The 27,650-nt window shown below is 45.6% G+C and overlaps 1 protein-coding gene and 1 pseudogene across 5 annotated transcripts; both read left to right on the forward strand.

The window, feature by feature from the left end:
- Positions 1 to 340: 340 nt before the first annotated feature.
- LOC102721473 lies at positions 341 to 5,624 on the forward strand (annotated as a pseudogene).
- A 10,532-nt stretch (positions 5,625 to 16,156) lies between these two features.
- Positions 16,157 to 26,201, forward strand: LOC102717819 (pentatricopeptide repeat-containing protein At5g65560-like). Of its 5 annotated transcripts, XM_040526672.1 has the most exons (6): positions 16,157 to 18,442; positions 19,309 to 19,602; positions 20,530 to 20,634; positions 20,735 to 20,815; positions 25,509 to 25,590; positions 25,865 to 26,201. In XM_040526672.1, exon 1 carries the CDS (start codon positions 16,162 to 16,164, stop codon positions 18,385 to 18,387), a length of 2,226 nt encoding a protein of 741 aa, XP_040382606.1. In that variant the 5' UTR covers positions 16,157 to 16,161; the 3' UTR covers positions 18,388 to 18,442; positions 19,309 to 19,602; positions 20,530 to 20,634; positions 20,735 to 20,815; positions 25,509 to 25,590; positions 25,865 to 26,201. The 5 variants fall into 5 exon arrangements, with proteins under 5 accessions (XP_040382606.1, XP_040382607.1, XP_040382604.1 ...); XM_040526673.1 differs by lacking the exon at positions 25,509 to 25,590 and having other exon boundaries at positions 20,715 to 20,815; XM_040526670.1 differs by lacking the exon at positions 25,509 to 25,590 and having other exon boundaries at positions 20,732 to 20,815.
- The last annotated feature ends 1,449 nt before the right edge of the window (positions 26,202 to 27,650 follow it).

A 27,650-nucleotide genomic window follows, 5' to 3' on the forward strand; every position in this document is an offset into this window, starting at 1 on the left:
GGTAAATGGAAGTTACAGCAAATAAATCAACAGAAAATTTGTCTCTTCAATCAGCTACCAAAAACTATCTTTACTTTCCTTTGCAGCTATGCATGCCTCTGCAAAATATTGGGGTGGCTGCTTCCACGCACATCTTTTCACCATCCTCAGGACAACAGCCTGCCAAGCACTATTGTATCTTTCATCACTGCACCTCACTGCTGCATTCTCAGCTCACATCAAAGTCCAAAGTGTATCAAATTCCTACACATTTGCAGCTGTTAAGACAGGTCAAATAATTTGGCTTCCTCAAATGACATCTTCCTACTAGCCAAATTATGCTATAAACACGCTCATCGGCATGTCGTCCTGCGCCGACGCGGCGAAGCGAGCTGACTACGGCTGCATCGGCAAGAACAGCGAGTGCGTCAACTCCATGAGCAGCGCCTACGGCTATGTCTGCCGGTGCAATGACGGCTACAACGGCAACCCGTACTTGCCGAACGGCTGCATGGCCCCTCGAATGCGTTTCGCGGCTGGTAAAATTTCATACAAATCTCATATTCTTTAATTTTGCACGATGACTATCAACTTCAACATCTATATCTTTTCGCTTCTACTTATATTTATAAGCCAAAATTTAGAATTGATTTTAGAGTTTTTTTTTTCACCGAAACTTATTTTTCAGACTTGTTTTAGATTAGTAGGATGGTAGGAGTACGTATATAACAGTTTTATTCATGAAAAAGCCAAACTAGCTATCACCCCGCAAGTTGAGAACTTGATGGGATTAATTAATTAGTAACACATTCAAGCATGCGTGCAGGTGTACTTCTTTCTATGGGAGTTGGCATTGGTGTGTGACTTTTGCTTCTTGTTCTTGCTTCCATTTATGCAGCCAGAAGACTAAGAGCTAGGGAAGTCAAGAAAGTGAGGGAGTATTTCTTCAAGCAGAACCGTGGCCTGCTGCTCCAGCAACTGGTAGACAAGGATATAGCAGAAAGAATGATTTTTAATCTGGAAGAACTTGAGAAGGCAACAAATAAGTTTGATGAGGCTCGCATATTGGGTGGTGGAGGACATGGTATGGTGTACAAAGGTATTTTATCAGACCAACATGTTGTTGCTATTAAGAAGTCAAGAGTTGTCATCTAGAAGGAGATTGATGATTTCATCAACGAAGTTGCCATCCTTTCACAAATCAACCACAGAAATATGGTGAAGCTCTTCGGATGTTGCCTCGAAACAGAGGTTCCATTACTAGTTTATGAGTTTATTCCAAATGGAACGCTTTATGACCACCTTCATGTTAGGGGACCCCAACAGTCACTGCCCTGGAAAGATCGATGGCGAATTGCCTTTGAAGTTGCAAGTTCACTAGCCTATCTTCATTCAGCTGCTTCAACATCAGTCATACATAGAGATATCTAAGACTAGCAATATACTACTTGATGATCGATTAACAGCAAAAGTGTCACACCCAAAAATTTACACCAAATTTCTGAACAATAGCATTTATTAAATCTCGGTCCAGGAATCAGCCCGAGTATACACTATGACAAATTACTACACAGTTCCACGACTTAAAAACAAATAAAAACAATTATCTATCGAAATGCAGCGGAAAAGGAAAACAAACTAAACCATCTAATCTTCAGCTTCAGCTGGTGATGACGGCTCCACACCACAGGTATTCTCGACGGCGGACTGAACCTCACTTCAACCTTGGGAACAACCTTCTGACTGAAGCTCTGGCACTTGCTCTGGCACTTATCTGGTGGGAAAAAATTAAGTAAGGCTGAGTACAAACCACCGTACTTAACAAGTAACGCCCAAGAGAGAAAGAATAACGAATGTAACAGGGTACCAAGGATAGGCTAAGGTTAAATTGCACAAAAGCTACAGCAATTTAGCAAAACATTAGATAAAATAGACTTAAACGAAAAGTAAATTAAAGTACTTGAAAATAACCATTGTCAACAGGCCCAAACCACCATGTTGCAATAGGCCCAAACCACCGTCCAGCGTTACATCACACTGCAACAGGGTCAACCCTCTGTCCAACGTTACACCATGTTGCGACAGACCCGAACCACTGGCAATGTTACACCCCATTGCGCAGGGTCAAACCAATTCCAAGATTCATCAAGTTATTAAAGTGGTTCAACTAATCCCAGTGAATCTGTCAGTTCGCCCAGTAACCGCGGGCACGGCTATTCGAATAGTTTTACTCTGTAGAAGTGTACAACTTTACCCACAAGACATGACTCCCAAGCATGTTACCATGCCCCAACGTATCATCACGATACCTCAGTACGAAAACCATGATAAGACCTTTTACCTAACCCTCCCTAGACAATCGCACCACACTTCAGGTTTCGCCCCCTCCTTTACACCAAGTCGGGCAGCCCCCTCTTGTGCCTAGGTAAATCTGGAAGCAGCATAGGACCATCGTTACACCACGATTCTCATCCATACTGCATCACGCCCACCCTTGCCTGGGTATGTCGAATAGGGACAAGCTAGACTACAAGTCTCACCGTTGCCCACTCTGGCTTGTGGTTAGTACGTGTAAGACTTTCAGGATTTCCCAAGAACCGGTCCTTAATTGCTATAGGCACGACTCTCAAAACCATGCACCCACAGCCCAGCATAAGCAATATTTTAGTTACATTAATCCACATCGGGAGATTAATAATGATTACAACCATTAAAGGTCTATCAAAGTTTAATCAATAATTAAATAATTGGTGAGCTAGTTGAACTAAGCATGGCTAAGCATTGACTAACCCTAATTCTAGTCAAATTAACCCTAGGATAACAATAATAATAAATGGGAATCAATGGGTATATTGGTAATTGCCCAATAGATAAATAAAGTAAATACATTTGAATACAATGCATGTTTGAATGTAAAAGCGGGAATTTTATAAACAACGGGTCAATATGATCAAAGAAGGGTGCCACTTGCCTTGCTTGAACCCACGAGGAACTTCGGCGACGTCTTCGAGAACGATCGACGCTTCGACGGGGTCAAAACCTACGACAAACAAAGCAAAACAAGCAAAACAGGCTATAAAACTACTGAAACAGAGAAAGAAACTATTTTTAATGGATTCTTGGTATTTTTCTTGATTTAATAAAACTTGAATGGACCTAAACGGAGACTAGATGAATTAGCTATGAATTTTAGAAGTTTACTGTGTTTTTAAACTAAACAGAAAACCTTATTGATTTATTACGCAATTATTGGAGGAGATGATGTCAGCACATGAGAGAGATGGGGTGCGCTGACAAGTGGGGCCTACTGGGCAGTGAGACAAGTGAGGGGAGAGAGTGGGCTGACAGAGGGCCCACTCGGCAGTCATAGAGAGAGGAGATGAGAGGGGATGACACGTGGGCCCACTATCCAGAGGTGAGGGTGAGGGGCTGACAACCCGGCCCCACGGTCCGGTGAGAGGTGGTGACCGGCGGGTGGGCCCCACCGGTCATAGGGAGGAAACAGGGGAGGGGACGGAGTGAGCTCGGCTTGGCCGAGGCAGAGGAAGGGAGCAGCTGAGTGACGTCAGACGGCGGCCGGGGAGTGGCGACGACGAGCTCCGGCGAGTGGTGGCAGTCGGCGACCAGCGGCGACTACCGGCGGCGACGGGGAGCGGTGCAAGACGAAGGGCGGTGGTGCAAGGCGACGGCGGTGGACGACGGCGACCGGCAACAACAACAGCCACCGGCGGCGGCGACGGCCAGGGAAGGGCAGCGGCGAAGCGCAGCGGCACGATGCGAGAGGAGTGGCGGCTAGGGAAGGGCAGCGCGAACGTGACGGCGTCGGCGCGCTAGCGGCTGCGGCAGCCGAGCGACGGCGATAGCCGTTGGCCCGACGGTGCGGCACGCGCAATTGGGAGGCGGCGCGAGGCGGACGACTTGGCAGTGCAGCGCATGCGCGGGGAGGCAGAGGAGGATGAAGAGAGAGAGAAGCTGGGGCAACGGCGGCCGAGGAGTGGCGGCGGTGTCGGCGTGACATCGTGCAGTGCGGCGGCAACGCCGAGCGGTGACCGGCGGCGGAACGACGACGACACACACGCGCTCGCGGTGGCAACTGGGATGGAGAAGAAAAGGAGGAGCAAGGGAGAGGAGAGCGGGAGCTCACCGGGGATGGCACGACAGTGACGACGACGCAGAGCAGCGGCGACCCGAGGGCCGCGCGACGGGCACGGCGACGACGATGCGAGATCGATGGGGGCGTCGCACGAAGGAGATCGAGCGGCGGGCGGTGTCCGGCCGGCGGGAGAGATGCCTGATGGAGGCGGCGGCGGTGCTTGCAGAAAGAGGTGGCGGCGGCACGCAAGGAGAGGGGGTTTATAGGGTGCGGCACCGGCTAGGGTGGGGAGGTGGTTAGCGGCGCTAGAGAAAGAGGAGGGGTGGTTGCACCGAGCGACGGATTCGGCAGGGGCCGGCGCGGGAAAAATGGCGTCGGCCGTTGCACCGGTGCGGGCCGCGGGTGGCAGGAGGCGGCGCGCATTGCGCGGGCGAGTGGGCGTGCGTGGGCGAAGCGGTGGCGCGATCCGGCAACAACGTCGACGTCGGCAACGTGCGGCGTGGTGGTGGACCACGCGCATGGGCGGAGAGCGGCACAAGCAGAGGCGAAGTGAGGCGGCAAGGGGTGCGGCGACGCGCCGGCGTGAGAGGCGACGCGGTGACAGATCGATGGGGCAGCGGAGAGAGGCAGAGGACGACGGCGCAAAGGGGGAGAGGAGGGGTTCGGCCACGGAGGAAAAGAAAGGAAAAGAGAAAAAGAAAAGGGAAAAAGAAAGAAGGGGAAAAGGAAAGAAAAAGGAACAAGGGAAAAAAAGAAATTCCCTCCAATTTTGCTGATTTTTATTAAGTTTAATTGAGCAAAATTTTATTGACTGCAACTCAAATATAAATCATGTTAATTATTTAAAATGCTTTCGGGACATTTTAGAACATTCCGAAAAGCTTCCAATTAGTTAAATTAATTTATACACTGCTTTTCTCCTGAACTTTAATTAACAAATTATTTTTAATACATTATTTAATTAATTTTTGGCTTGGGTAAACTCAGGGTGTGACAAAAAGTATCAGACTTCGGCGCATCTAGAGGAATTGCAGTTGATCAATCAGGAGTAGCAACTGGTATACAAGGCACTCTTGGGTATATGGCTCCTGAGTATTACTATACATGACGATTAACAAATAAAAGCGATGTCTACAGCTATGGTGTCATGCTGGTTGAACTACTAACTAGAAAGAAGCCTAGCGTGTACATTTCACCGGAAGGTATTGGTCTAGTTGCACACTTCACCATGCTTTTGAATCAAGATGAAGTTTGTGACATACTAGATGGTCAAGTCATTGAAGAGGGGGAAGACGAGGTACAACAAATAGTAGCAATAGCAGCAATTTGTTTGAGAGTTAAGGGAGATGACAGGCCGACGATGCGAAATGTGGAGATGAAACTTCAGGGGCTTCAAGGTAATTCAAATAACAATATAGGAATGCAAGAGCAGATCCATGAGCTATATGGCCTAACATTTCAATATGGCAATGGTGATGCAAATGACAACTGTAGGAGTAGGCAACACAGTATGGGGGAAGAGATGGTATTATCGGCAAGCTTGCAACGATAATTATTAAAACCACTGCTATTGGTCATCGCATTAAGATTCTGAAAAGGAGCCATTGCCCCAGTGTGATCAACCATTGTATGCCTAGTCTGACCAGTGAAAAGATCCATCTGACCGGGTATTCAACGCTTCGGTCGGACCGATGAAAAGCATAGTCTAACCCACAATGGGAATATAGACTTGTAAGGGTACATAGCAATAGTACTATGAACCAAATTAGGGTTTTGTGAATTAGCCATTGTCACACCCGGAGTTTCGTCCTAAGCCTAAATCGTAAAAAGGAATCCGTAAATAACAATTGGCTTAATTAACTCAGGAAAAATCCCTCTAAAAGGATTAATTCACTTAAATCGAGGCTCGCAAATCGACTAACAGGATTTAAATTCAAATTGCAGAAGTATAAAATTCGGCCAAACAAATTAATTTAAAACTCGGCAAAAGTGGGGTTTTCCTTTTTCTCTCCTTTTTCCTTTCTTTTTCCCTTCCTTCTCAAATTGGGCCGAAGTCCAATTTTCCTCCCTCTCTCTTTTTCCTTTTTCTTTCTCTTTTTCTTTTCCTTCCCGGGCCGGCCCAGCCGAGCCGGCCCATCCTCCTCCTCGGCCGGCCCAGCCGACCGGCCTCCCTCCGCCCGCCACCGCGCGCTCCGCCTGGGCCGCCGCTCGGCCCAGCTAGCCGCTCGCCCGCGCCGCGAGTCCGCGTCGCCTCCCTCCTCTCTCCCGCGCCACTGACAGGTGGGGCCCACCCGTCAGTGACTGTTTCGCGCCCGCGCCCGCGCCGCGCCGCGTCCGAGCCGAACTCCGCCGCCGCGCCGCAACCACCGCCGCCGCATCCGCCGCCGCCGAGACCGCATCGTCGCCGACTCGGTCTCCAACCTCCGCCCGCCCTAGCCGGTCGCCGCCACCCTATAAATCCCCTCCGCCGCCGCGCCGTCGCTCGCTTTCCATCGTCGCTCGAGTCGCCGCCGCGCTGCCGCCGTTCGCCGCCACCGCGCAATCTCGTCGCCCGTCGCCGGTCGTCGCCGCTCTGTTGCGTCACCACCTCCGTCCCTCTGTCGCCGACTTGTTGCCGCCCTCGCCGTCACCAGGGAGCCTCCTCGGCGCCGCGCGTTCCCTCGTCGCCCGGCCGCCGCCGCGTCTCGCCCGTCGCTGCCGCCGATCGATCTCCACCACCACCACCGATCTCCCGCACCCGCCCGCGTCGCCACCTTCGCCTCGGTCTCGCCGACCCGTCCGCACCCTCACCGCCGCCGGTGAGCCTCCGCACCCACCTCCCCTCTTTCTCCCCCTTTCCGGCCGACCGCCGCCGAGTCGCGTGCCGTCGCCGGACGAGGCCGAAGCCCGCCGCTCCCGTCGGTCACCGCGGTCGTCGTCGCCTCCGCGTCGCCGACGTCTGGCCGCCGTCTCTTGCGCCCACGTGTGCCTCGCTGCCGCCGCTCGCCAGTCGCCGTCGCCGCTGTTCTGCCGGGTTGCGCCCGTGCGTCGCCGCCCCGGTCGTCGTCGCCGTCGCGCCGTCGCCGCTCGCTGGTCGTCGCCGTCGCGTCGCCGTCGCCGTGCGCCGCCGCCGCCGCGTCGCCCGCCGCTCCTGCCGGTCGCTGCCGTCCGCCGAGCCGCGCGTTCGGTCCCCAGCTCTCTGTTCCCTCTCGCTGACGAGTGGGTCCCACCCGTCAGTCGCTCCTCGCGCCCGCCTCCTCTCTCCTCCCGTGGGTCCCGCGTGTCAGTCTCTGTTTCCCTCTCTCTCTCACCGACAGGTGGTCCCCACCTGTCAGCCGTCAGTACCCTCTCTCCTCGCTGACGTCAGCAGCCCCATTAATTGCGCAATAATTGATTTAGGACTTTTCTGTTTAGTTAAAAAACCCAGAAAACTTCTAAAATTCATAAGTAATTCATCTAGTCTCCGTTTAGGTCCATTCAAATTTCATTAAATTCATAAAAATATCAAGAATCCATTAAAAATAGTTTCTTTTGCTGTTTCAGTAGAGTTTGTGCCTGTTTTATTTATTTTTGTGCTTTGTCGCTTAGATTCGGACCCCGCCGAAGAGCCGGTTTACTTCGAGATCGTCGCCGAAGTTCCCCAAGGGCCAGAGCAAGGCAAGTGACACTCATCCTTGAACATATGGAACCCATTATTGCAAATTCCCCGCTTTATTATTTCAAATATGCATTGTTTTAATTAAAGTACTTACTTTATGCTATTTTCGGGTAAACCTTATTATTATGCCGTTGTTTATCCAACTTTGTTCATTGCTGGACCAGGGGTAACTTGATTAGAGTCAGGCCTAGGTTAATGCTTAGCCATGCTTAGAACAAATAGCTCATGGGATCACATATAATTATGCTTAGTTCTGAATAGCCGAGATAATGATTCACTACCCGGTTCGGGTTAATGTCAACTAAAATATTGATAATGGTGGGCTGTGGGTGCATGGTTTTGAGAGTCGCACCCATGGCGATTAAGGACCGGTTCACGGGAAACCCTGGAAGTAAATAAGTGCTAACCACATGCCGAAATGGGTAAGGTGGGATTTGAAGCATGACTTCGAACTATTTGACGTACCCAGGCAAGGGTAGGCGTGATGGAGTATGGACGGGCAATCGTGGTGTAACGAAAGCTTCTCCTGCTTCCGGATCTACTGAGGCACAAGAGGGGACTGCCCGACTTGGTGTAAAGGAGGGGGTGAAACCTGAAGTGTGGTACGATTAAATAGGGAGGGTTGTGTAACGGGTCCTATCACGGTCTCCTTTCCGGTATGCCGTGGTGGTATGTCGGCGCACGTTCAAGTGTAGTGGAGTCGTGTCTTGTGGGTACAGTAGTACACCTCTGATCAGAGTATAAACTATTCGAATAGCCGTGCCCACGGTTACGGGCGAACTCCCAGCTTCACTGTGATTAGTGAACCCTAATAACTTGAGTAAAATCTGGTATCACTTGGGACTACTGCAACGTGGTGTAACGTTGAGTAGTGGTTGGGCCTGTCGCAACGTGGTGTAACGTTGGACAGTGTTGTGGTATTTTACAACTGTTTACCTATTTATGCTTCACTGTATTTAATTACCTTTATTTCTTTCAGTCTCTGTTATTTATTTAAATTGCTGCTTTATCGCAACTAACCCGAGCCTGTCCTTGCTAATCCCTATGCATCATTCGTTTTCCCCTTGTCCGTGTTACTTGTTGAGTACGGTGGTTTGTACTCAGCCTTGCTTAACTTTCCCAACCCAGAGCTAGAAGCAGAGTCCGATGGAGGTGCCTCTCAGGAGTGAGCTGTTCCGCCGTCGAAGTGTTGCCTGTGGACTGGAGCCGTACCCGCTGGAGCTAGTCTACCCCTTTGTTTTTCTTTCCGCTGCATTTCCGCTAGAATAAGTGTAATTTTCAGTTGTTTCTAAGAACGATGGTTATGTAATCAACATTGTCTTTTTGTGTACCCTGGCTGGTCCTGGACAGGGATTTAATACACAATTAAGTTCAGAAATTCGTGTGAGGAATTTCTGGGCGTGACAGCCATGATGGGTCTGATTTGCATCGCAATCATCCAACTTACTATCTAGAGTAGTATGCTGTCTATTTGCTAGAGTTGTTCTAAATGATGCATCTATACTATTATAGTCTATCTTATAGTGCACCAACACAAAAGACTTATGACTCATGTGACAAATCCGACGGATAGAATCATCTGCATCGAACGAACGACTTAGATCCGTCTTAGATCTCCTCAATCTCCTCCAGCCCCACATCCTCCCATCTATTCTCCTCTAGACCCACCACCTTCGTCACCGCGTAATGCCTCCATCGCCCACACCGAACGCCGCCTACGTTGCCGCCTTGGCCCCCGCCAGCCGTCGCTGCCTCCGTCCGCATTCTCCACCCTACCCCAGCATTCCCCATCGCCTCTCCTCTCGAGTTGCCGCCGATCCCCACCGTCGTGCTGCCTTGGATCGCGCCGCTGTCGCAGCTACACCTTCACGTCCCGTCTCAATCTCCTCCCCCGCTCAATGACGAGGTGTTCAATCTGGTGACAGCAAGGAGAGGTACTTGAGATCGACTTCTACGTCATCGTTGTAGCCTGTTGATTTGTCTGTAACATTTGCGCTGCTACCTGCAACTGCAACTAAAGCTAATATGATGTTGCTGCGATCTTCTCAACCAACATTGTTAATACCACCCTTTTGAATCATCCGACTTCTTTATTACAGACTGAGTTTTTCTCTGCATGTTTGTTCATCTTGAATTTACACTCTTGATTAGCATGATGGTGCGCCTGTTTCTAGCCATAACTACAATTGGTCTTGCACAAGACATATATGTATAGGAGTTATTTCGGAAGATAAATAGGTAAATGAGCCTGCAGAAACTTTGGTCGTTGAAGCTGCTTTAACTTTATGGGTTTTCATCTGTATCAAACTTATGATATCAGCTCTTATATAAACTTATCATACTTGTTCAAACTTATGATATCAACTCTTATATAAACTTATCATACTTGTTCAGTTGTTTGTTGAGGCACTACACACTTCTGTACATGCATTGCTCGGTCAAACACTCAAGTTATTCAGTGCAGCTAACTTTTTTTTAGTAAAGCATATCAAGTAAGAATATTAAAAAGACTTGTTATCATATTGTCACACTTGTGACCTGCTGCCATCTTAGATGCAACTTGGTCAAATACTCTTATCTTATTTCTTTTTTGGAATTGATGTAGTGACTCTGTGCTGCCTAAAGGTATACCTGATTCATCAAAAGTAATGCATCAGATGTCACTTCGTTACAACTTCTTTGTTCCAGCAAGTCGTAAGGTTTGTTGCTCAAAAATCCCACAAATGCAGCATGTGGTGAATCTTATGTTTGTTCCTAATGTATATTGCAATCAATCATAAATCATCTCCCACTGGTCATATGCTTCCTCCAGTATCCCTTATAATCATGTATGCTATATTATTTTTTTATATGTATATATTTTGTTTACATATAAAAATGTTGTATTTGATGGTACAAGGTTCAACATGTATATCATACTATTTACACTTTATGATTATAATATTTAATATGTAACTTGGATCGATTTTAAACCTGATTGTTTTTATATGAAATAAAATTTAACAATTGATATAGTTGACACCATAGCGTTAGCACGGATACATTACTAATTACTAATATGAGTGATAGTTTTTCTAACAGAGCACAATGGAGTGACGAGGAGTTGGCACAACTAACATCGTGGTCACCAGAGCTAGGCATGATGTACTGACGACCACCACAAGACACCTTTTTAAGTATCTTTTTAAGTACATTGATTTAACTTTTGAAAGTTGTGCAGCTAGATTTGTGTTTCACAATAGTGACCGTAGGTATATATACAAGTGATTTATTTCAATCTATGAGTTAGTTTGGAAACCACGATGTATATTTTCTTCACGGATAGGTAGCTTTCATGACTTCTCGCCTTTCTGCTATGCCATCGCTTTGTGTTATGCGGGGCTATTTTTCTAATGAATTTTGCAAAACTAAACCAAAGTATAATCGTTGATTTAGGCCACTATACAACAAAACTATAGAATTATCACCAAAATTATCATGAAACTATATATTTAAGTTATAATATCACAAGACTACGTGTTCAGACCAATCCAATCACAGAACTGCAAAATTTATAGCGGCCATATAAAAGTAATGCTAGAAATTTAAAGTCTAAAACCTCTATTTTTATAATAACTCTAATATAAAATTTATAGTTTTGTTGTACTAGTCTTCAAACTTATAGTTCTGATAAAATTAGTGTTAAATAAATAGTTCTATAATTCTACAAAATACACGATAGTATTTTCTGTCAGTCCATGTGGCACTAACTTTATTATAACTAGATGGATACCCCGCGCCCGCGCGTTCCTGCGCGAGAACTGTCACGCCCTGAGTTTATCCCAAGCCTAAATATGTAAAAGAAATTCGTAAATAACAATTGGCTTAATTAACTCAGGAAAAATCCCTCTAAAGGAATGAATTTAATTAAATCGAGGTTCGCAAATCGATTAACTGGATTTAAACTCAAATTGCAGAAGTATAAAATTTGGCCAAACAAATTAATTTAAAATTCGGCAAAAGTGGGGCTTTCCTTTTTCCCTCCTTTTTCCTTTCTTTTTCCCTTCCTTCTCAAATTGGGCCGAAGTCCAATTTTCCTCCCCTTCCTTTTCTTTTTCCTTTTCCTTTTTCCTCTCCTCCTTCCAGGGCCGGCCCAGCCGAGCCGGCCCATCTTCCCGCTCGGCCGGCCCAGCCGACCGACCTCCTCTTCCCGCGCGCGCCTCCCCTCCACCTGGGCCGTCGGCCCAACTTGCCAGCTCGCCCGCGCCGCGCCGCCGAAGTCTGCCGCCTCCTCCCTCGCGCCACTGATAGGTGGGGCCCACCTGTCAGTGACTGCACCCGGGCCGCGCCGCGTCGGCCGAATCCGAGCCCGCGTCGTGCCGCCGCCATGTCGCAACCGCCGCCGCCGCCGCAACGGCCTCGCCACCGCGCCCGCGTGTCCGACTCGGTCTCCACCGGCCATCCCGCCCTAGCCGCCGCCGCCGTAACGGCCTCGCCACCGCACCCGCGTGTCCGACTCGGTCTCCACCAGCCATCCCGCCCTAGCCGGCGCCGCCACTCTATAAAATCCCCGTGCCTCTGCCCCGCCGCCACTTTCCCCCTCTCCGCTCGAAGCTTCCTCCGTCGCCCTTTTCGCTGTCGTGCCCGACTTCGTCGTCCGCGCGTCACCGTCCACGCTCGCGACGTCGCCGCCCCGCTCCGTTCGCCATCGCCCGTTCCTCCTCCTCGCCGACGTGCTGCCGCCTTCCATCGCCGCTGGTGAGCTCTCCTCTCCTCTCTCCCTCTTTCTTTCCTCTTCGCTGCCGCTGCCGACCTCCCCGTGCCGTCGGCAAGCGCCAGGAGCCACGCACCGCCGCCGCCGGGTCGCCACCCGACGTCGTCGCCGTCACGCCGTCGTTTTACCGCCCCCGCTTTCCCGCACCGCCGCCCCGCTGCATCCCCCTCCTCTTCCTCCGTGCGCGCGCCGCCCGGCCGTTGCCGCCGTCACCGCGATGCGCCGTCGCCGCCTACCCGCCCTACGCGCGGTAGCCGCCACCTATAAATCCCCCTCTCCCTCGCGCCGCCGACGCCGCTCCGCAGCGCCGCCGCGCCACCGTCGCCGGCGCCGATCGATCTCGTCGCATCGGCCGTCGGCGCCGCGCCACCCCGGTGAGCCCGCTCTCCTCCCTTCCTCTGTTTCTTCGTGCCACCGCGAGTGCGCCCCGCCGCTCGTCGCCGCTCCGAGCCGCGCAACCCCGTCGCCGTCTCCGCCTCCTCCACGCCGACTCATCGTCGCCGTTCTCGTCGCCGTCCCTTCGCCCGCACCACCTTCTCCGTCGCCGCCGTCGATCTCCTTCGCCGCCTACCAGTCGCCGTCCGCCGCGCCGCCCGCTTGTCGCCGCCCTCCGTCCGCCGCCACCCGACCGCCCTCTCCCTCCTCCGCTCCAGCCGAAGCCGAGTGCGTCGTCCCCTTTCCCTCTCTGTTTTCTCTCTCTGCCAGCCGGGGCCCACCCGTCAGCCGGCTGGTCCCCTCTCTCCTCTCTCTCCCCCTCTCGGGCCCACCTGTCAGCCCCTCATCCTCTCCTTCTCCCACCGACAGGTGGCCCCCACCTGTCAGCCGTCAGCCCCTCTCTCCTCCGCTGACGTCAGCAGCCCTATTAATTGCGCAATAATTGATTTAGGACTTTTCTGTTTAGTTAAAAACCCAGAAAACTTCTAAAATTTATAAGTAATTCATCTAGTCTCCGTTTAGGTCCATTCAAGTTTCATTAAATCCAGAAAAATACCAAGAATCCATTAAAAACAGTTTCTTTCTCTGTTTCAGTAGTTTATAGCCTGTTTTTCTTGTTTTGCCTTGTTCGTCGTAGGTTTTGACCCCGTCGCAGCGCCGTTCGTTCTCGAAGTCGTCGCCGAAGTTCCTCGTGGGTTTAAGCAAGGCAAGTGGCACCCATCTTTGATCATATTGAACCTATGATTATAAAATCCCCCGCTTTTACATTCAAACATGCATTGGATTCAAATGTATTTACTTTATTTATCTATTGGGCATTTACCTTTATACCCGTTGATCCCCATTTATTATTATTGTCATCCCAGGGTTAATTTGACTAGACTTAGGGTTAGGCAATGCTTAGCCATGCTTAGTTCAACTAGCTCACCAATTATTATTTAATTACCGTTACACTTTAATAGACCTTTAATGGTTGTAATCATTATTAATATCCCATTGAGGATTAATACAACTAAAATATTGCTTATGGTGGGCTGTGGGTGCATGGTTTTGAGAGTCGTGCCCATGGCAATTAAGAACGGTTCTCAAGAAACCCTGAAAGTCTTACACATACTAACCACAAGCCAGAATGGGCAACGGTGAGACTCGTAATCTAGCTTGTCCCTATTCGACGTACCAATGCAAGGGTGAGCGTGATGGAGTATGGACGGGCAATCGTGGTGTAACGAAAGCCTCTGCTGCTTCCGGATTCACCAAGGCACAAGAGGAGACTGCCCGACTTGGTGTAAAGGAGGGGGTGAAACCTGAAATGCGGTGCGATTGTCTAGGGAGGGTTAGGTCAAAGGTCTTATCATGGTTTCCGTACTGAGGTATCGTGGTGATACGTTGGGGCATGGTAACATGCTTAGGAGCCATGTCTTGTGGGTAAAGTTGTACACCTCTGCACAGTAAAACTATTCGAATAGCCGTGCCCGCGGTTATTGGGCGAACTGACAGATTCACTGGGATTAGTTGAACCATTAATAACCTGATTAATCTTGGAACTGGTTTGACCCTGCGTAACGTGGTGTAACGTTGGCAGTGGTTTGGGTCTGTCGCAACGTGGTTTAACGTTGGATAGAGGGTTGACCCTGTCGCTACGTGGTGTAACGTTCGACAGCGGTTTGGGCCTGTTGCAATGTGGTGTAACGTTGAACAGTGGATGATTATTTTAAATATTTACTTTACTTTTATTTCAGTCTATTCTATTTACTATTTTGCTAAATTACTGCAGCTTTGCGCAATTTAACCTTAGCCTATCTTTGATACCCTATTGCATTCATTATTCTCCCTCTCTTGGGTGTTACTTGTTGAGTACGGTGGTTTGTACTCAGCCTTGCTTAATTTTTCCCCCACCAGAGCAAGTGCTAGAGCCTGAGTCAGAAGGTTGTTCCAAAGGTTGAAGTGAGGTTCAGTCCGCCGTCAAGAATGCCTGTGGTGTGGAGCCGTCATCGCCAGCTGAAGCTGAAGATTAGATGGTCTAGTCTTGTTTTTCTTTTTCCGCTGCATTTCGATAGATAATTGTTTTCATTTGTTTTTAAGTCGTGGAACTGTGTATTAATTTGTCATGGTGTGTACTCGGGCTGATTCCTGTACCGAGATTTAATATATGCTATTGTTCAGAAATTTGGTGTAAATTTCTGGGCGTGACAAGAACTATGTGATAATATGGTAGATATAAGTTCTAAATTTTTTTTCTTACCTACTATAAGATTTTTTTCATATGTTGTTCAATTATGCTTAAGTTATAAATGATCGATTGGGTTGTATGGTGTGACTTTTGAGTGAAAAGATACAATTTACACTCTTGACGAATTATCCAAAGGCTAAAAACCAATTGAGTGATGTGAAGAGATGCAATTTTTCACCCTTGATGTATCATTCTAAGGCTAAAAACAATTGAGGTGAGGTGGCTTCATGAAAGAAGAGAGAATTAGCATTAGTGATGTGAAGAGATGCAATTTACACCCTTGATGTATTATCCTAAGGCTAAAAATAATTAATGTGATATGGCTTCATGAGACCAGAGAGAATTAACATTAATTAGATTGGGAAGGGATTATTGTTCCAGTATGATATGTTTATTCAATAATGAAATTTTATCAGCCCACAGAATCGGACGGATCTGGCAAAGCTGCCCTAGCACCGACCCATTTCTTTCCATCTCCCATCTGGCAATTTTCCTCGTGGGACCGAGGACCTGTCAGGGACCCACTGCTACGGGGACGGGGACGGGGCTGGTTTTGTACCCTGCGGGGAGTCGGCGCCGGGCCTTGGTTCCGGACGAGGGGGGGCGGGGAAAGCATATTACCCGCAGGCGCAGTGAGGCAAATTAGACTTAGGGGAGTAACTTTTAAGAAGCCCAGCCCATCTCACCCCTCGTATATAAATGAAAAAAAAAAAGCTAAAACCCTAACATATTTTTCCTCGCCCCCTCACGGTCTCTGCCCCTCTCTCTCTCTGGTCTCACTCTTCACTCCGTGCGGCGGCGGCGTAGGTGCTGGACTGCGGGGAGCCGGGGAGGCGGGCCAGGCGGCGCCGCGGCGGGCGGGCGGCGTGCCGGCAGGCGGGGGGCGCGGCGGCGCGGGTCGCGCGGTAGGCCGGCGACGGAGTAGCAAGGCGGCGACGGCGCGGCAGGGGCTAGATCCGGCGACGGCGTAGCAAGGCGGCGACGGCGCGGGGCCGCCACCCGCAATCCCACCGCATGGTAGCTCGTGGCGCGCCATGCCCCCTCCCATCCGGCTGCCGCTGGCCCGCCTCCTCGCGGCCATCTCTGCCGCCGCTTCCTCGCCCGCCGACCTGCGCCGCCTCTCCCACAGCATCCTGTCCCCCTCCGCGCCTCTCCCCCCGCTCCGCGGCCTCAACGCCCTCCTCGTCGCGCTCGCGCGCCACAGCATGCTCCCGGACATGGAGTCCCTCGCGTCCCGCATGCCCACCCGCGACCTCCGCACGTACACCACCCTCGTCAACGCCTACTGCCTCGCCGGCGACATCCCCGCCGCGAAGCGCCATCTCGCATCACTCCTCCAGGCGGGCCTCGCGCCGGACTCGTACGCGTATACCTCTTTCGTTCTTGGGTATTGCCGCGCTGGCCTGCTCACGCACGCCTGCCGGGTGTTCGTGCTAATGCCGCTCCGGGGATGTGCGCGGACAGCGTTCACGTACACGGCACTGCTCCATGGGCTGTTTGGCGCCAGGATGGTTCGTGAGGCTATGGCAGTGTTTGTAGGAATGCAGGCGGACGGCTGTGCTCCGGACACACATGTGTACGCCACGATGGTGCACGGGCTGTGTGAGGCTGGAAGAACCGGGGAGGCAGAGGTGCTTCTAGAAAAGGCAATGGCTGACGGTTTTGAACCTAATATTGCTGTCTACAATGCGCTGATTGATGGCTACTGCAATGCTGGAGACGTGGAGCATGCACTCAAGGTCTTTGAGGGCATGGATAGCGACAGGTGTTCTCCAAACGTGCGGACATACACTGAGCTGATACATGGGTTCTGCAAATCAGGGAAGGTGGAAAGGGCCATGGTGCTGTTTAGTCGGATGGTTGAGGCTGGTTTGGAGCCCAATGTTGTAACATACACAGCTTTAATTCAGGGGCAGTGTAATGAGGGTCACCTGCAATGCGCTTTTAGGCTTCTTCATTTGTTGGAGACAAGTGGGCTGATTCCCAACAACTGGACTTGCTCGGTGTTAATTGATGCTCTCTGCAAGCGTGAGAAGGTTGAGGAGGCCCAGTTGTTTTTTGGGTCTCTTGTCCAGAAAGGGGTTCAGGTGAATGAGGTTGTTTACACTAGCTTGATAAAGGGATTGTGCAAGGCAGGAAAGATTGATGCTGCTGATGAATTGATGCAGAAAATGATCTCGGAAGGGTTTGTGCCAGATGACCACACATACAGTTCACTTATTGATGGATTATGTAGGCAAAAGAATTTATCTCAAGCAATGCTGTTGTTGGAAGATATGATCGAGAAAGGAGTAGAGGCAACTGCTGTGCCGTATACCATTATAATTGACAAATTAGTCAGGGAGTTAGGATCAGAAGGTCCAAAGAAATTATTTGACAAGATGATTGAAAAAGGTATCAATCCTGACGTTGTAACCTACACAGTATTTATTCGCACCTATTGTGAAGAAGGGAGAATGGCAGATGCTGAATCCATCATGGTTCAAATGGTTGATCGTGGTATTTTCCCTAACATAATCACGTATAACACTTTGATTAGAGGGTATGCAAATCTAGGATTAATCAGTCAAGCATTTTCAACTTTTGAACAAATGGTTGGTAAAGGGTGCAAACCAAATGAGGAGTCCTACACAGTTCTTCTTAAACTTGTGGTAAAGAAAAATTCCTGTGATAACATCTCTGAGAACTCTGTTGATTTATGGAAAATAGCTGGTTTGAAAGATCTCCAGGGACTTTTGGAGGAGATCACTCAGCGTCATTTGCCCCTAGATGTCAATATTTACAGCTGCTTCATTAGATGTCTATGCCGAGTTGACAGACTGGAGGAAGCAAAATATTTGTTTATGGGGATGCAGGGTGCTAACTTGATCCCTAGTGAGGATGTATATACGTCAATAATAGACTGCTGCTGCAGATTAAAAATGCTAACAGAAGCTTTGACATTGCTTGATTCAATGAAGAAAGGTGGTCAATTCCCACATTTAGAATCTTATAGAGTTATTATTTCTTCTCTTTGTGAAGGAGGAAATTTTCAAGCTGCTAAGGAAGTTTTTGGTGATTTATTACTGAAGGAATACAATCATGATGAAATTGTTTGGAAAATTCTGATTGATGGTTTGTTACAGAAGGGCAGTGTTGCTGAGTGCTTGAGTCTGCTCTCTGTCATGAAGGCACATGGTTACCAACCTAATGACACAATTAGTGCAATGCTTACAGGTGAAATAACAGTTAAAAATGAAGTTCAGGAAATTGCTAGATAAATTTAGACCAACTAACCAACTCTTGTGTTGATGGTCTACAGCAGAACTGCAGAAGGTATGCATCTTAATTTTATTTTCTGTCCAGTTTTATTTTTGTTAATTATGTTCAGTTATACTGTGGTAAAGTGCAGTCCACATAAGCATATGGCCTTCTGTGATAATATATAATGTAAGGACTATATCGATGGTGATCATATAGTTACTTACTAATATGAGAGTAAAATCAACTCAGGATCAGCTCCTTTTTCCCAAAAAAAATCAATTATTCAAAGTTAAAGTACATATTTTTACATGTCCTTTATTTTTTGGTTGAAAATTAATATATAATTAGTACTGGGCTTACCAGTCATTGAAAATTAGTTCTTTGTTTTTTTATTTCTAATCTGATTAACATATAGTCATTGTGCTTCATTCTATGCCCAAGAAAGGGCAATCATTATTCCAGTAGTGCTACAGACAGTTGGACAAATGCCACGGCCTGGCAATGACCGTAGATTGTATGGGTGGAAGGGCGGAGGCCGCAGCCTCCGTTGTCATCGTTGACGTGGTATGGTGGTAGATTGATCAGACGAAAGAGAAGAACATGCGAGAGAGTAAGAGGACACGCAGGAGGGAGGAAGAAACTGAGAAAGGACAGACGTTGAAGAAGAGAGATTTTATTAATTATTTCCTTAATCTTTCCTGATCGTATTACAGCCCATTAAATAGATCTATCCTACTGCAAACTCTCCTTCCTAACAACCCCTAACAAACTAATCTCCTGAATAGATAACTCAATCTAGATAAAAGATAAAATAAATATTCCTAACAACTAATCCTTCCTGGGTGCCTGCGGCTGTACCCTGCGCCCATATGGGATATTTCCCCACATGACAACAAATGCCTTTTGATCCTAACTAGAACTGAAACTTTCTCTTGCAGTTGGTTATGTGCCATTCCACTGAAGCAAGCAAGCCTTTTGAGAAGATAAGATAGCTATACCTTCAGTTTCTTCAGAAACTTCTAAACTTGGATACATGAAATTAAGCATCATTATGAACGATCTGATCCCGAAGCTAGCATTCTACTTAAATTGCTATGACTGGCCAACTGATGATTGGTAAATATTTGATGCTATTGAGAACTCAACTTCGTCTAAATTTGGTGGAGGAAGCATAGAGCAATTTTCAGTCTGTTTGCACATGCCATAGTAGCTGTCATGACAGGACTAACAAGGTATATTCAAATTATAATACTTTTTATGTTATGCTTAATTTCCAAATTGCTGACTGGTCATGTTACATCTGTGATGCATGTTTTGTCTGATCATCTTACCGCCCATGTCTTCTTGTTTAACATCAGCCACATGTAATTTACTAGTAGGCTGATATTGTCATGTGTGGCTAGCACTATAGCCACTGGCACCATCAGATTAGTATCTGCTAGTATTTGCTAGAATTTCTGGTTATACTCTTTTTGTTAGTTGAGATTTATTAGGAGATATTAGAAGGTACCTAGAGTTATCTTAGGAGATGTTAGCTATATGTTAGGGCCTCTCTTATATAAAGGATATGGCAAATATATATGGACTTAATCTATACTCCTTTAAAAGAATGCTGTGGTGGTGGCAGTGAATCTGCCACCCCACCTACCCCCATTATAAAGTTACAAATTTTCCATTAAACTTATTAATATTAAGAAACAATCAAATATAAATAGGTAGCTAGATATAAAATCAAATTAAGGTGAATATTCCCTATAAAAAAGATGTATAACACATTTAATGGAAAATATATTTTTGTTTATTTTAGGCAATATTAATATTTTCTTTTATCCATTGCAAAGCATGGGCATTCAGCTAGTAAGAGAAAAAGCAGAAAGCCCAATACCTCTTGTTCCCTCTGTGCATCACAGCACCAGGGCTAAAGTGCTCTCACCCTTGACCTTCCACATTCCACAACTACTTCCTCCGCTCCTCTGATCCCAAAAGACGAAGCCGCTGACAGAATGACATTGTGTATGGCTTGTGTAGTGAATTGTTTATTTCTTCCTTTTTCTTTTCCCCCATATCTTTAGTTTCAGGATGCATTTCCAGGTCCAAGTTCTCATATATGTTATACATCCAGAAGTTGAAGTGGAATTGCTTGTGAAAATTGTTTGCAGGTGACTGGAAGTCTGGAACATGATGAAATTATAAGGTCTGATGTTATGATGAAGAAAATGAATATAGAATGATGGCTGAATAGTTTACTCCATAAATACCTGGATGTAAGTTCAATTTGCTGATTTTCTTTCTTAACAGACCGGCCCTTCTTTTTGTTTATTTATTTCAGTTGAAATTCTTTTAGTTATTTTTTTCATTCAGCAGATAGATGAGGTGATGAACTCCTCAAAGATGCTGCAGATACTGTTCATACTCATGCACTGACCAGCTTCATTTGTTTTCAAGGTAGGCTGGGCATTAACTTAAATACTAAATAGAATGTTGATTATTCTATTAATACTTTAAATAATGGTGTTTAGGCTTCAGGGTCCAATATTACGATCAAAGTTTTGGACTGTACATTTATAATCATTCATATCTGGGTTATTATGGTTGGGTATTGTGTCTATGAATATTATCCTAGTTTTGGAACCTTGGATAACAATTAGTATACTTAAAAAATGAAAATACTAAAAGGCCTTGTTGATGTCCACGTCTCATACAAGAAGGGTTTTCCTAACAGTTCTATATAAGATTAGACAAAAACACGAAATAAGAACAATCCTAATTAATAGGTAGGGTACTTAACAATCCATTAATAAAAGACCTAAGACCTTCCTTGGGAAATAGGGGTGCTGTCATGCTGCAGAACAGCGTTGTACACTACTCTGTGAGTATTGATTTCTCTTGATGAGATGCACATGAGTCAGGTTGGAAAACTAAGTCATTTCCTGGTCTTTTAAGTTCTCAAAATAATCCATTTTTTTGTGTAAATCTATATATACTAAGGGGAAAAAAACCTTTCAGCAATAGTTTATCATACAATGTTGCCAATGGCAGGCACCTGGTAGATTGAAAAATAGGTGCAGATCCTTCAGTGGTCGGTTGAGATGGTTTCTATGAAATTAACTAGTTAAAATTTTAATTTTGTAGTTATTTGTTTTGGTTTATTTTAGTGTTCATAAAATTGGCCAATGTGTGCTCATCCATTCTGCCACTCGTTTAACAGACATGTAGGTGTAACTGTCTTGTAAGTGAAACGAGAGATTGCAAGTATGCAGTGGCAAAATAAGGCATTTATCTATCGGGGTTGAGATGGACCGAATCCTAATCATATTAGGATTAGTCAACAGGAGTTTCTTCTCTGTCCACCTAGCAAAGGCTAGGGTTACTAATCCCAGAAGATAGGAGTGAAAGTGGTCACGGAAATTTCTGATCTACCGTCTATTGTTTCCCAAATTTACTGACCAAAATAAACGAAAACGATAAACAGAAATGGTAAATAATACGGAAATTGTATTGGAAATGTTTTTGCTATTTACCGACCGTTTTGTCGGTAAATGGTATTATTCCTGTAATTACCGTTTACGAATATGAAAAAATATTGTTTTTTGCAAGGCTCATGCTTAACCCTAAAACTCAACTGGTCAACTATGATTGATGGAATGATGAGAATTGAGGGACTGAATGGCTGGCCATATGTGGCTATGAACCGTCTACCATACAATGCAATTAACTAGTATTGTCTAGTGTCTCTTATGTACTGTCCTATATTGCGTACTATTCTATTTGCATATCTCGTTTTATCGTGGTTTATGGACCTATCGCTTAAATATCATTGAATTCTCTAACTTACGTCAATTTAATATGCATGTAGTTCATTTTCCTAAAGGAATTACTGTTTTGGAGTCATCCAACCATTACTGGCATGTTTTCGATTGAATGATTCCATTTCTGATATACCGTTATTTCTGGTACTGTTTTCATTACTGGCTTGCTGTTTCCGAATCTATTCCCGATAAATAATACTAATGTTGTATGTAGGTTGAAAATCTAGACTTTTTTTTCCTTAAAAGAGGTACCTTCAATGTAATGCAAAAGTAGTCCCTTGGCTTGGGCACTTTGACACAAGAAGAGAATTGTGCCCTAGGCACAGGGGAGAGTCCTCCAACTTATCTCCCATTCAGGCCTTGTTCGGTTGGGCTAGGAATGGCCAGGGTCGGGCCGAAATCCCCGTGGTTTCCACCCCCGCGGATTAATACCAGCCCACAAGAAAATGTGTGTTCGGTTAACATAGTTTTTAAGGCGGTAAGGCGAGGCGTGGCGTTTAACCACCCTCCAGCTGCCTAGGCGCTTATGGCGCGCGGCGAGGCGACGCCTTACCACACATCCTATGGCTGAATTGGCAGCAAAATATGTAGATATAGACAGTTATAGAGAGATTTATAGTTATAGACTTATAGGTACCTTTGTGTTGTCGATTCTTGAGTGTTCCTCTCCTTTCCGAATGCTCCTGCCCCATGTAACAAGCAATTCCCTTGCATAAAAAAATACTTGCTTTAAGTACCATAATAAATGTATAGAAACACAATCAACTTAATTCTAAACATGAGATATATGACAATACCTTGTGCAAAATCTGATATCTTTTCTTTTCTCTGAAGCAAGCTATACATGCATGAAACAATAAGCTGTTAGACAATCAATTCAAGCATATTCAGCTTTCAGCACACAAGAAGCTTATATAAAATTCATTATATCACAGCAGTCCCTAAAGTTAAGGTCCTAGTGACATGAATGAAGATAGTCCATAACAAAATACAGTCCATGATTAAGGTTAGACCCTAAAAGATGAATAAGTTGTGCTAGTGCACATCATAATTAGCAAAAGAGTAAATCTGAACTCTCTCCTCACTCAATGGTCCACTTCCTAGCCTTAATATCCACCGGGGAAGAAGGGGCGGAGAGGCTAGATGGAGGTGTGCCGCCGCCTCTGCAGGTGCGCGGTGGGCCACCACCGCCGCCGCTGGTGTGCCGACGATGCAGGTGCGTGGTGCGCTGCTCTCCTGCTCTCTGTTTCTGATAGCCCGTGCTAGTCCAGCCCGCTCTTTCTTCTCCTTCCCGCCATCCCTCCATTTTGCTTCGCGCGTGCGCTGGGAGCTGCGATTTCCCGCCAATCACTGACCCACGCCCGTTATGGCATCTGTTTCGCGCGCCTAGGCGTCCAACGACACCACACCAGGCCATGGCGACGCCAAATCAGCTAAAGCGGACGCCTTACCGCATCCTAGCAAGGCGCACGAGACACCCAGCCCCGGATCTCGCTTAGACGCCATGGTGACGACAAGGTGACACCTTAAAAACTATGTCGGTTAAGCCTAGTGGGAATACCCTGGCCCATCCCGGCACTTTTCCACTGTCTCGGCCCGGGAAGAAATCATCCCCACCAGAGACGTGGAAAAAATCCTGTATTGCGAGTTACGACGTGAGAAGGGGAGAGGCGACGCGAGAGAAGAGGAGAGGCGATGGGAGCTAGACGGCGGCTCTCCCCTCCTCGACGGTAAGTTCTCTCCTCTCCCATCTCCAGTGTTCTAGGGTTAGGGTTCCATGCATCTCCACGCCATGCCGGGCTCGTCGGCGAGGGGGCGGCTGAAACGCGTGGTGTGGGGGCGGCGGCGAGGATGCTTCTTCTTCCTCCTCCCTCCTCTTCTTTGGTAGTGTTGAGAAGCAAACTGAAACGACGACGACGATGCTTGCTGTTAGTTGTTGACTCTAGAGATAAGCTAGAAAGATTAAAGTTGCAAATATGCTCAAGGATGTCTCGTGAAGATGCAGTTCAGAAAAGGGCATGCATGCATCCATCTGGGCAGAGGGCATCACCTTTATTTTTCTTCCAGCAGCTATACATGTATACATGCATCCACAGTGATGCTCATTATCATCATCTTCCTCTCCATGTATCAGAACCATCGATTCCATTTTCTTTGAAGCTCGTGTAATTAAGCCCTGTCTTTACTTGTTGTAGTTTTAACAAAGAGGTTGTTGCATTCCAACTAGATAAGGAATCTCAATAAGGTTTTGCTTGTAGGAAGCATACACTGGTTGAAACATAGCTCTGTAACTTTGTGGTCCAAAGTATCATGATTTTGTCGCTTTGTAAAAAAAAACTGAAAACGGTATCTATTCTGGTGGTCCAGTCCATGAGAAGCTTAACTTACGACCTACAGTATATGTACTAAGTAAATAGCAGATCCTCTACTGGTTAGTATTGTTAACTTATCATGGTCCTAAAGAACGGTATCTTCACAATGCTTCCATGTGAGAATAGAATTTTTCTGCTATTCTTTATAGAAAGTTTGCTATCAAAGTATTTAGTTTCAAATTTCTTGATGTGTAGGATGAACTATACATATCTATCGCTACTAGCTTCCCCATATACATCTTCTGCCTGATATTTGCAATACCATTAATTTGTTTGCTACTATTAGGCCGTTGGCCCTCAGGATGCTATAGTATTATTGCCTTCTTCCTTTAATTGTTTGATTTTTGTCAAAGGAACACCTCTTACTGTCTTATGTTTATTGTTGAACTCTGAATTTAATATTCACAATAACACATACAAGTTGAACTTAGTGGATCTGGCCTTATTAGTTAGTGCTATCCTTATTACCTGTTTACACAATCCATATATAGATTCATTAAATTTGTGCTAACTACTGATAAGAAAACTTAAGGTAAAGCTGCAGAACAGTCTCGCAGCATCTCAGTAGACCATGGAGGCCATCATGATTTCTGGCATGTAGCTCCTAAAAACTGCAGTTTGTGCAAAAGTTTTCTATATAAAAGTTCCTCATCTGGTATTTTTAGAGCAAACTTTCAACTTTGCAGTAGTTAAATCATTCCTTTATATGCTCAAATAGCTATCCCAAAAATCAGATAATCCTGCAATCCTTCTATCTCAGCTATCTCGAACACCACTGTGATCCTTCATACTATCATGGCATGCAAAAAAAAAACCTGTCGTTTGTTCAGGGTAATATTTCAGAGCTGTCTTCCTGTTTGGAGCAGATGGCGGTGTCTTGCATATTTTCATGCAATCCTTCTTTCTATTGCATATTTTTCTTATTTTTACGGTAATCATTTTGATGTGCATATACAGGCTGTGGTCTTTACTGAAATCAGCTTAGAGGAAGCAGTTGAGTTTGACAGTTACTACCACAACCATCAGCTTAGAGAAAGCAGTTGAGTTTGACAGAATACTTAGTATATATTGGGTTAGCTTAAATAACACCATTAAGTTAAAAGAGTATGATTACACTGAAATACCGTTCAAACAATAGAATAGTTAAGCTATCTATTTATGTATGTCGTCATTAAATATCATGTTCATCGGGATTTCGTCATATACACAAATGTATATATGCTGATAATATGATAGAACAGGCACTCTCGTGCAATCTTTTTGCCTCAGGACTAGGCTGTTTAACTTATGTTAATCTGTCTCGTTTGGTTAAGGCACAGGGGAGACTGCTGAGGCTGGGCCGATGTTGATGTTTTCTCATCTACCCCCATCGTCGATGGCTGGCTGTACGTAGTAGCTGCCTCATACTCGCGGTAACAGATCCTAGCTCAATTGGATGACTGTTCAGATCTTGTAATAATTTCCTGAGACAATGCTGGATACTTTTATTAGTATTTCATGTTTTATGCCCACTTGTAATACTGCCAAGATGAAATTAGTAATGGTTAATTATTAGTAACATTCTGATGTTTTGAGCTGAAATGTGCCAAAGGATTTCATTGTGTAAATTCATAAATGCTGGACATTCCTCATGGGGATTGAATCCCCAACTACCGCACAAGGCCTCAAGCTACTGGTTTCCCGACTCTCGCACATGCCATGGTAATGTACTGATGTACACCAGTGGTATTGGAGTCCAATCATATCAACAACCACTCTTGATGCCACACTAATGAATAGTCACCAGTGTCATTGTGGCGATGGGTAGTAGTATATCTAGGAGGTGTTTAGTTGGGAAAAGAAAATTTTTGGGCGTCATGTTTGACCGGACGTTGGAAGGAAAACCACGAGACGAATTTTTTGAGCCTAATTAATTTATCATTAACACATGTAAGTTATTGTAGCACGTATGGCTAATCATGGATTAATTAGGCTTAAAAGATTTATAATATATGAACTCTGATAAACAACTAGTTAATTTTATGTTATTGATGATACTCATAGCATTCAAAATTCTTGTGTTAATAGGACGCATGTAAACTATTTTTTACCGGCACATGCACTAATTCTTTGACAATTTATATAGAGATTCAATCAGTTGTTTTCTGGCCAGAAAGAAATCCAGATAGTGGATCATACCAGTATGAATAATCTGAAAAATATCATTTTGAAAATGCGTGATATAATAATATTTTATATGTAGCTAGAGAATACTAAAATAAATGTACTACTCCCTCTATCTAGAATATAAGAATTTTTAAACATGGATGCATGCATTAAGAAAGTTGATGGAATTAGAACTTAGGAAGAAGGGAATTTGGTAGAAATCTTTAATGATGGAATCTTGCGATATATTGATAAGAGAATGCTATCCTCGCCTTTTCACTTCTACCTGTGTTTATAAGATAAAATTTAAATTTACAATATTAAATTTAGGGTTTGATTTTAGAGGTTTTTCATCGTGGTTTATTTTACAGCATTGACTTTTAGATCGATAAAAATACATATATAAAAGTTTTATACACATTATTTTTTATTTATAAATATGTCGTTTGACTTTTTCATGAAAAAGCAAAACAATCACCCTCGTTATGCGTAGAAATTGTTATATTTTAAGATGGATTTTAAATATTCAAGGTTTATTATACTTTGGGAGAGAGGTAGTGTACGTATAAGTCATAAAATCTACCTTTTATAGATTTTTATTGGCTTTTATAGCCCTTAACTGCTAACTCGGTTTGATAATACAAGTCTTATTTTAGCATTTGTTAGATTCATATATATATTAATGAATATATATATATATATAAACAATATAGATGAATCTAAAAAATATATTATAATATGAAAAAGACGAAGTAGCCGTAGGCAACTCCCACAGACAGCCATGTGCGTTTTATGTCCGTCAGACGGCTTGGCCTTTCGAAGCGTTAGGGGTCTGCCCCTCATTATTCATGTTCATTTGACTAGGTCAATTGAGAAGTTCGAAATTTCTTATTGGACTTCGTGAATATATTTCACAGCATCTTATTCTGATTGTGTGGATTTTTTTAATGAAAT

The sequence above is a fragment of the Oryza brachyantha genome, chromosome 8 (assembly GCF_000231095.2).
Source record: "Oryza brachyantha chromosome 8, ObraRS2, whole genome shotgun sequence".
In the NCBI taxonomy this organism is placed as follows: domain Eukaryota; kingdom Viridiplantae; phylum Streptophyta; class Magnoliopsida; order Poales; family Poaceae; genus Oryza; species Oryza brachyantha.

Coding starts and splice junctions, on each gene's coding strand:
- LOC102717819 (XM_040526673.1), top strand. CDS start 16,162: ATGCCCCCTCCCATCCGGCTGCCGCTGGCCCGCCTCCTCGCGGCCATC.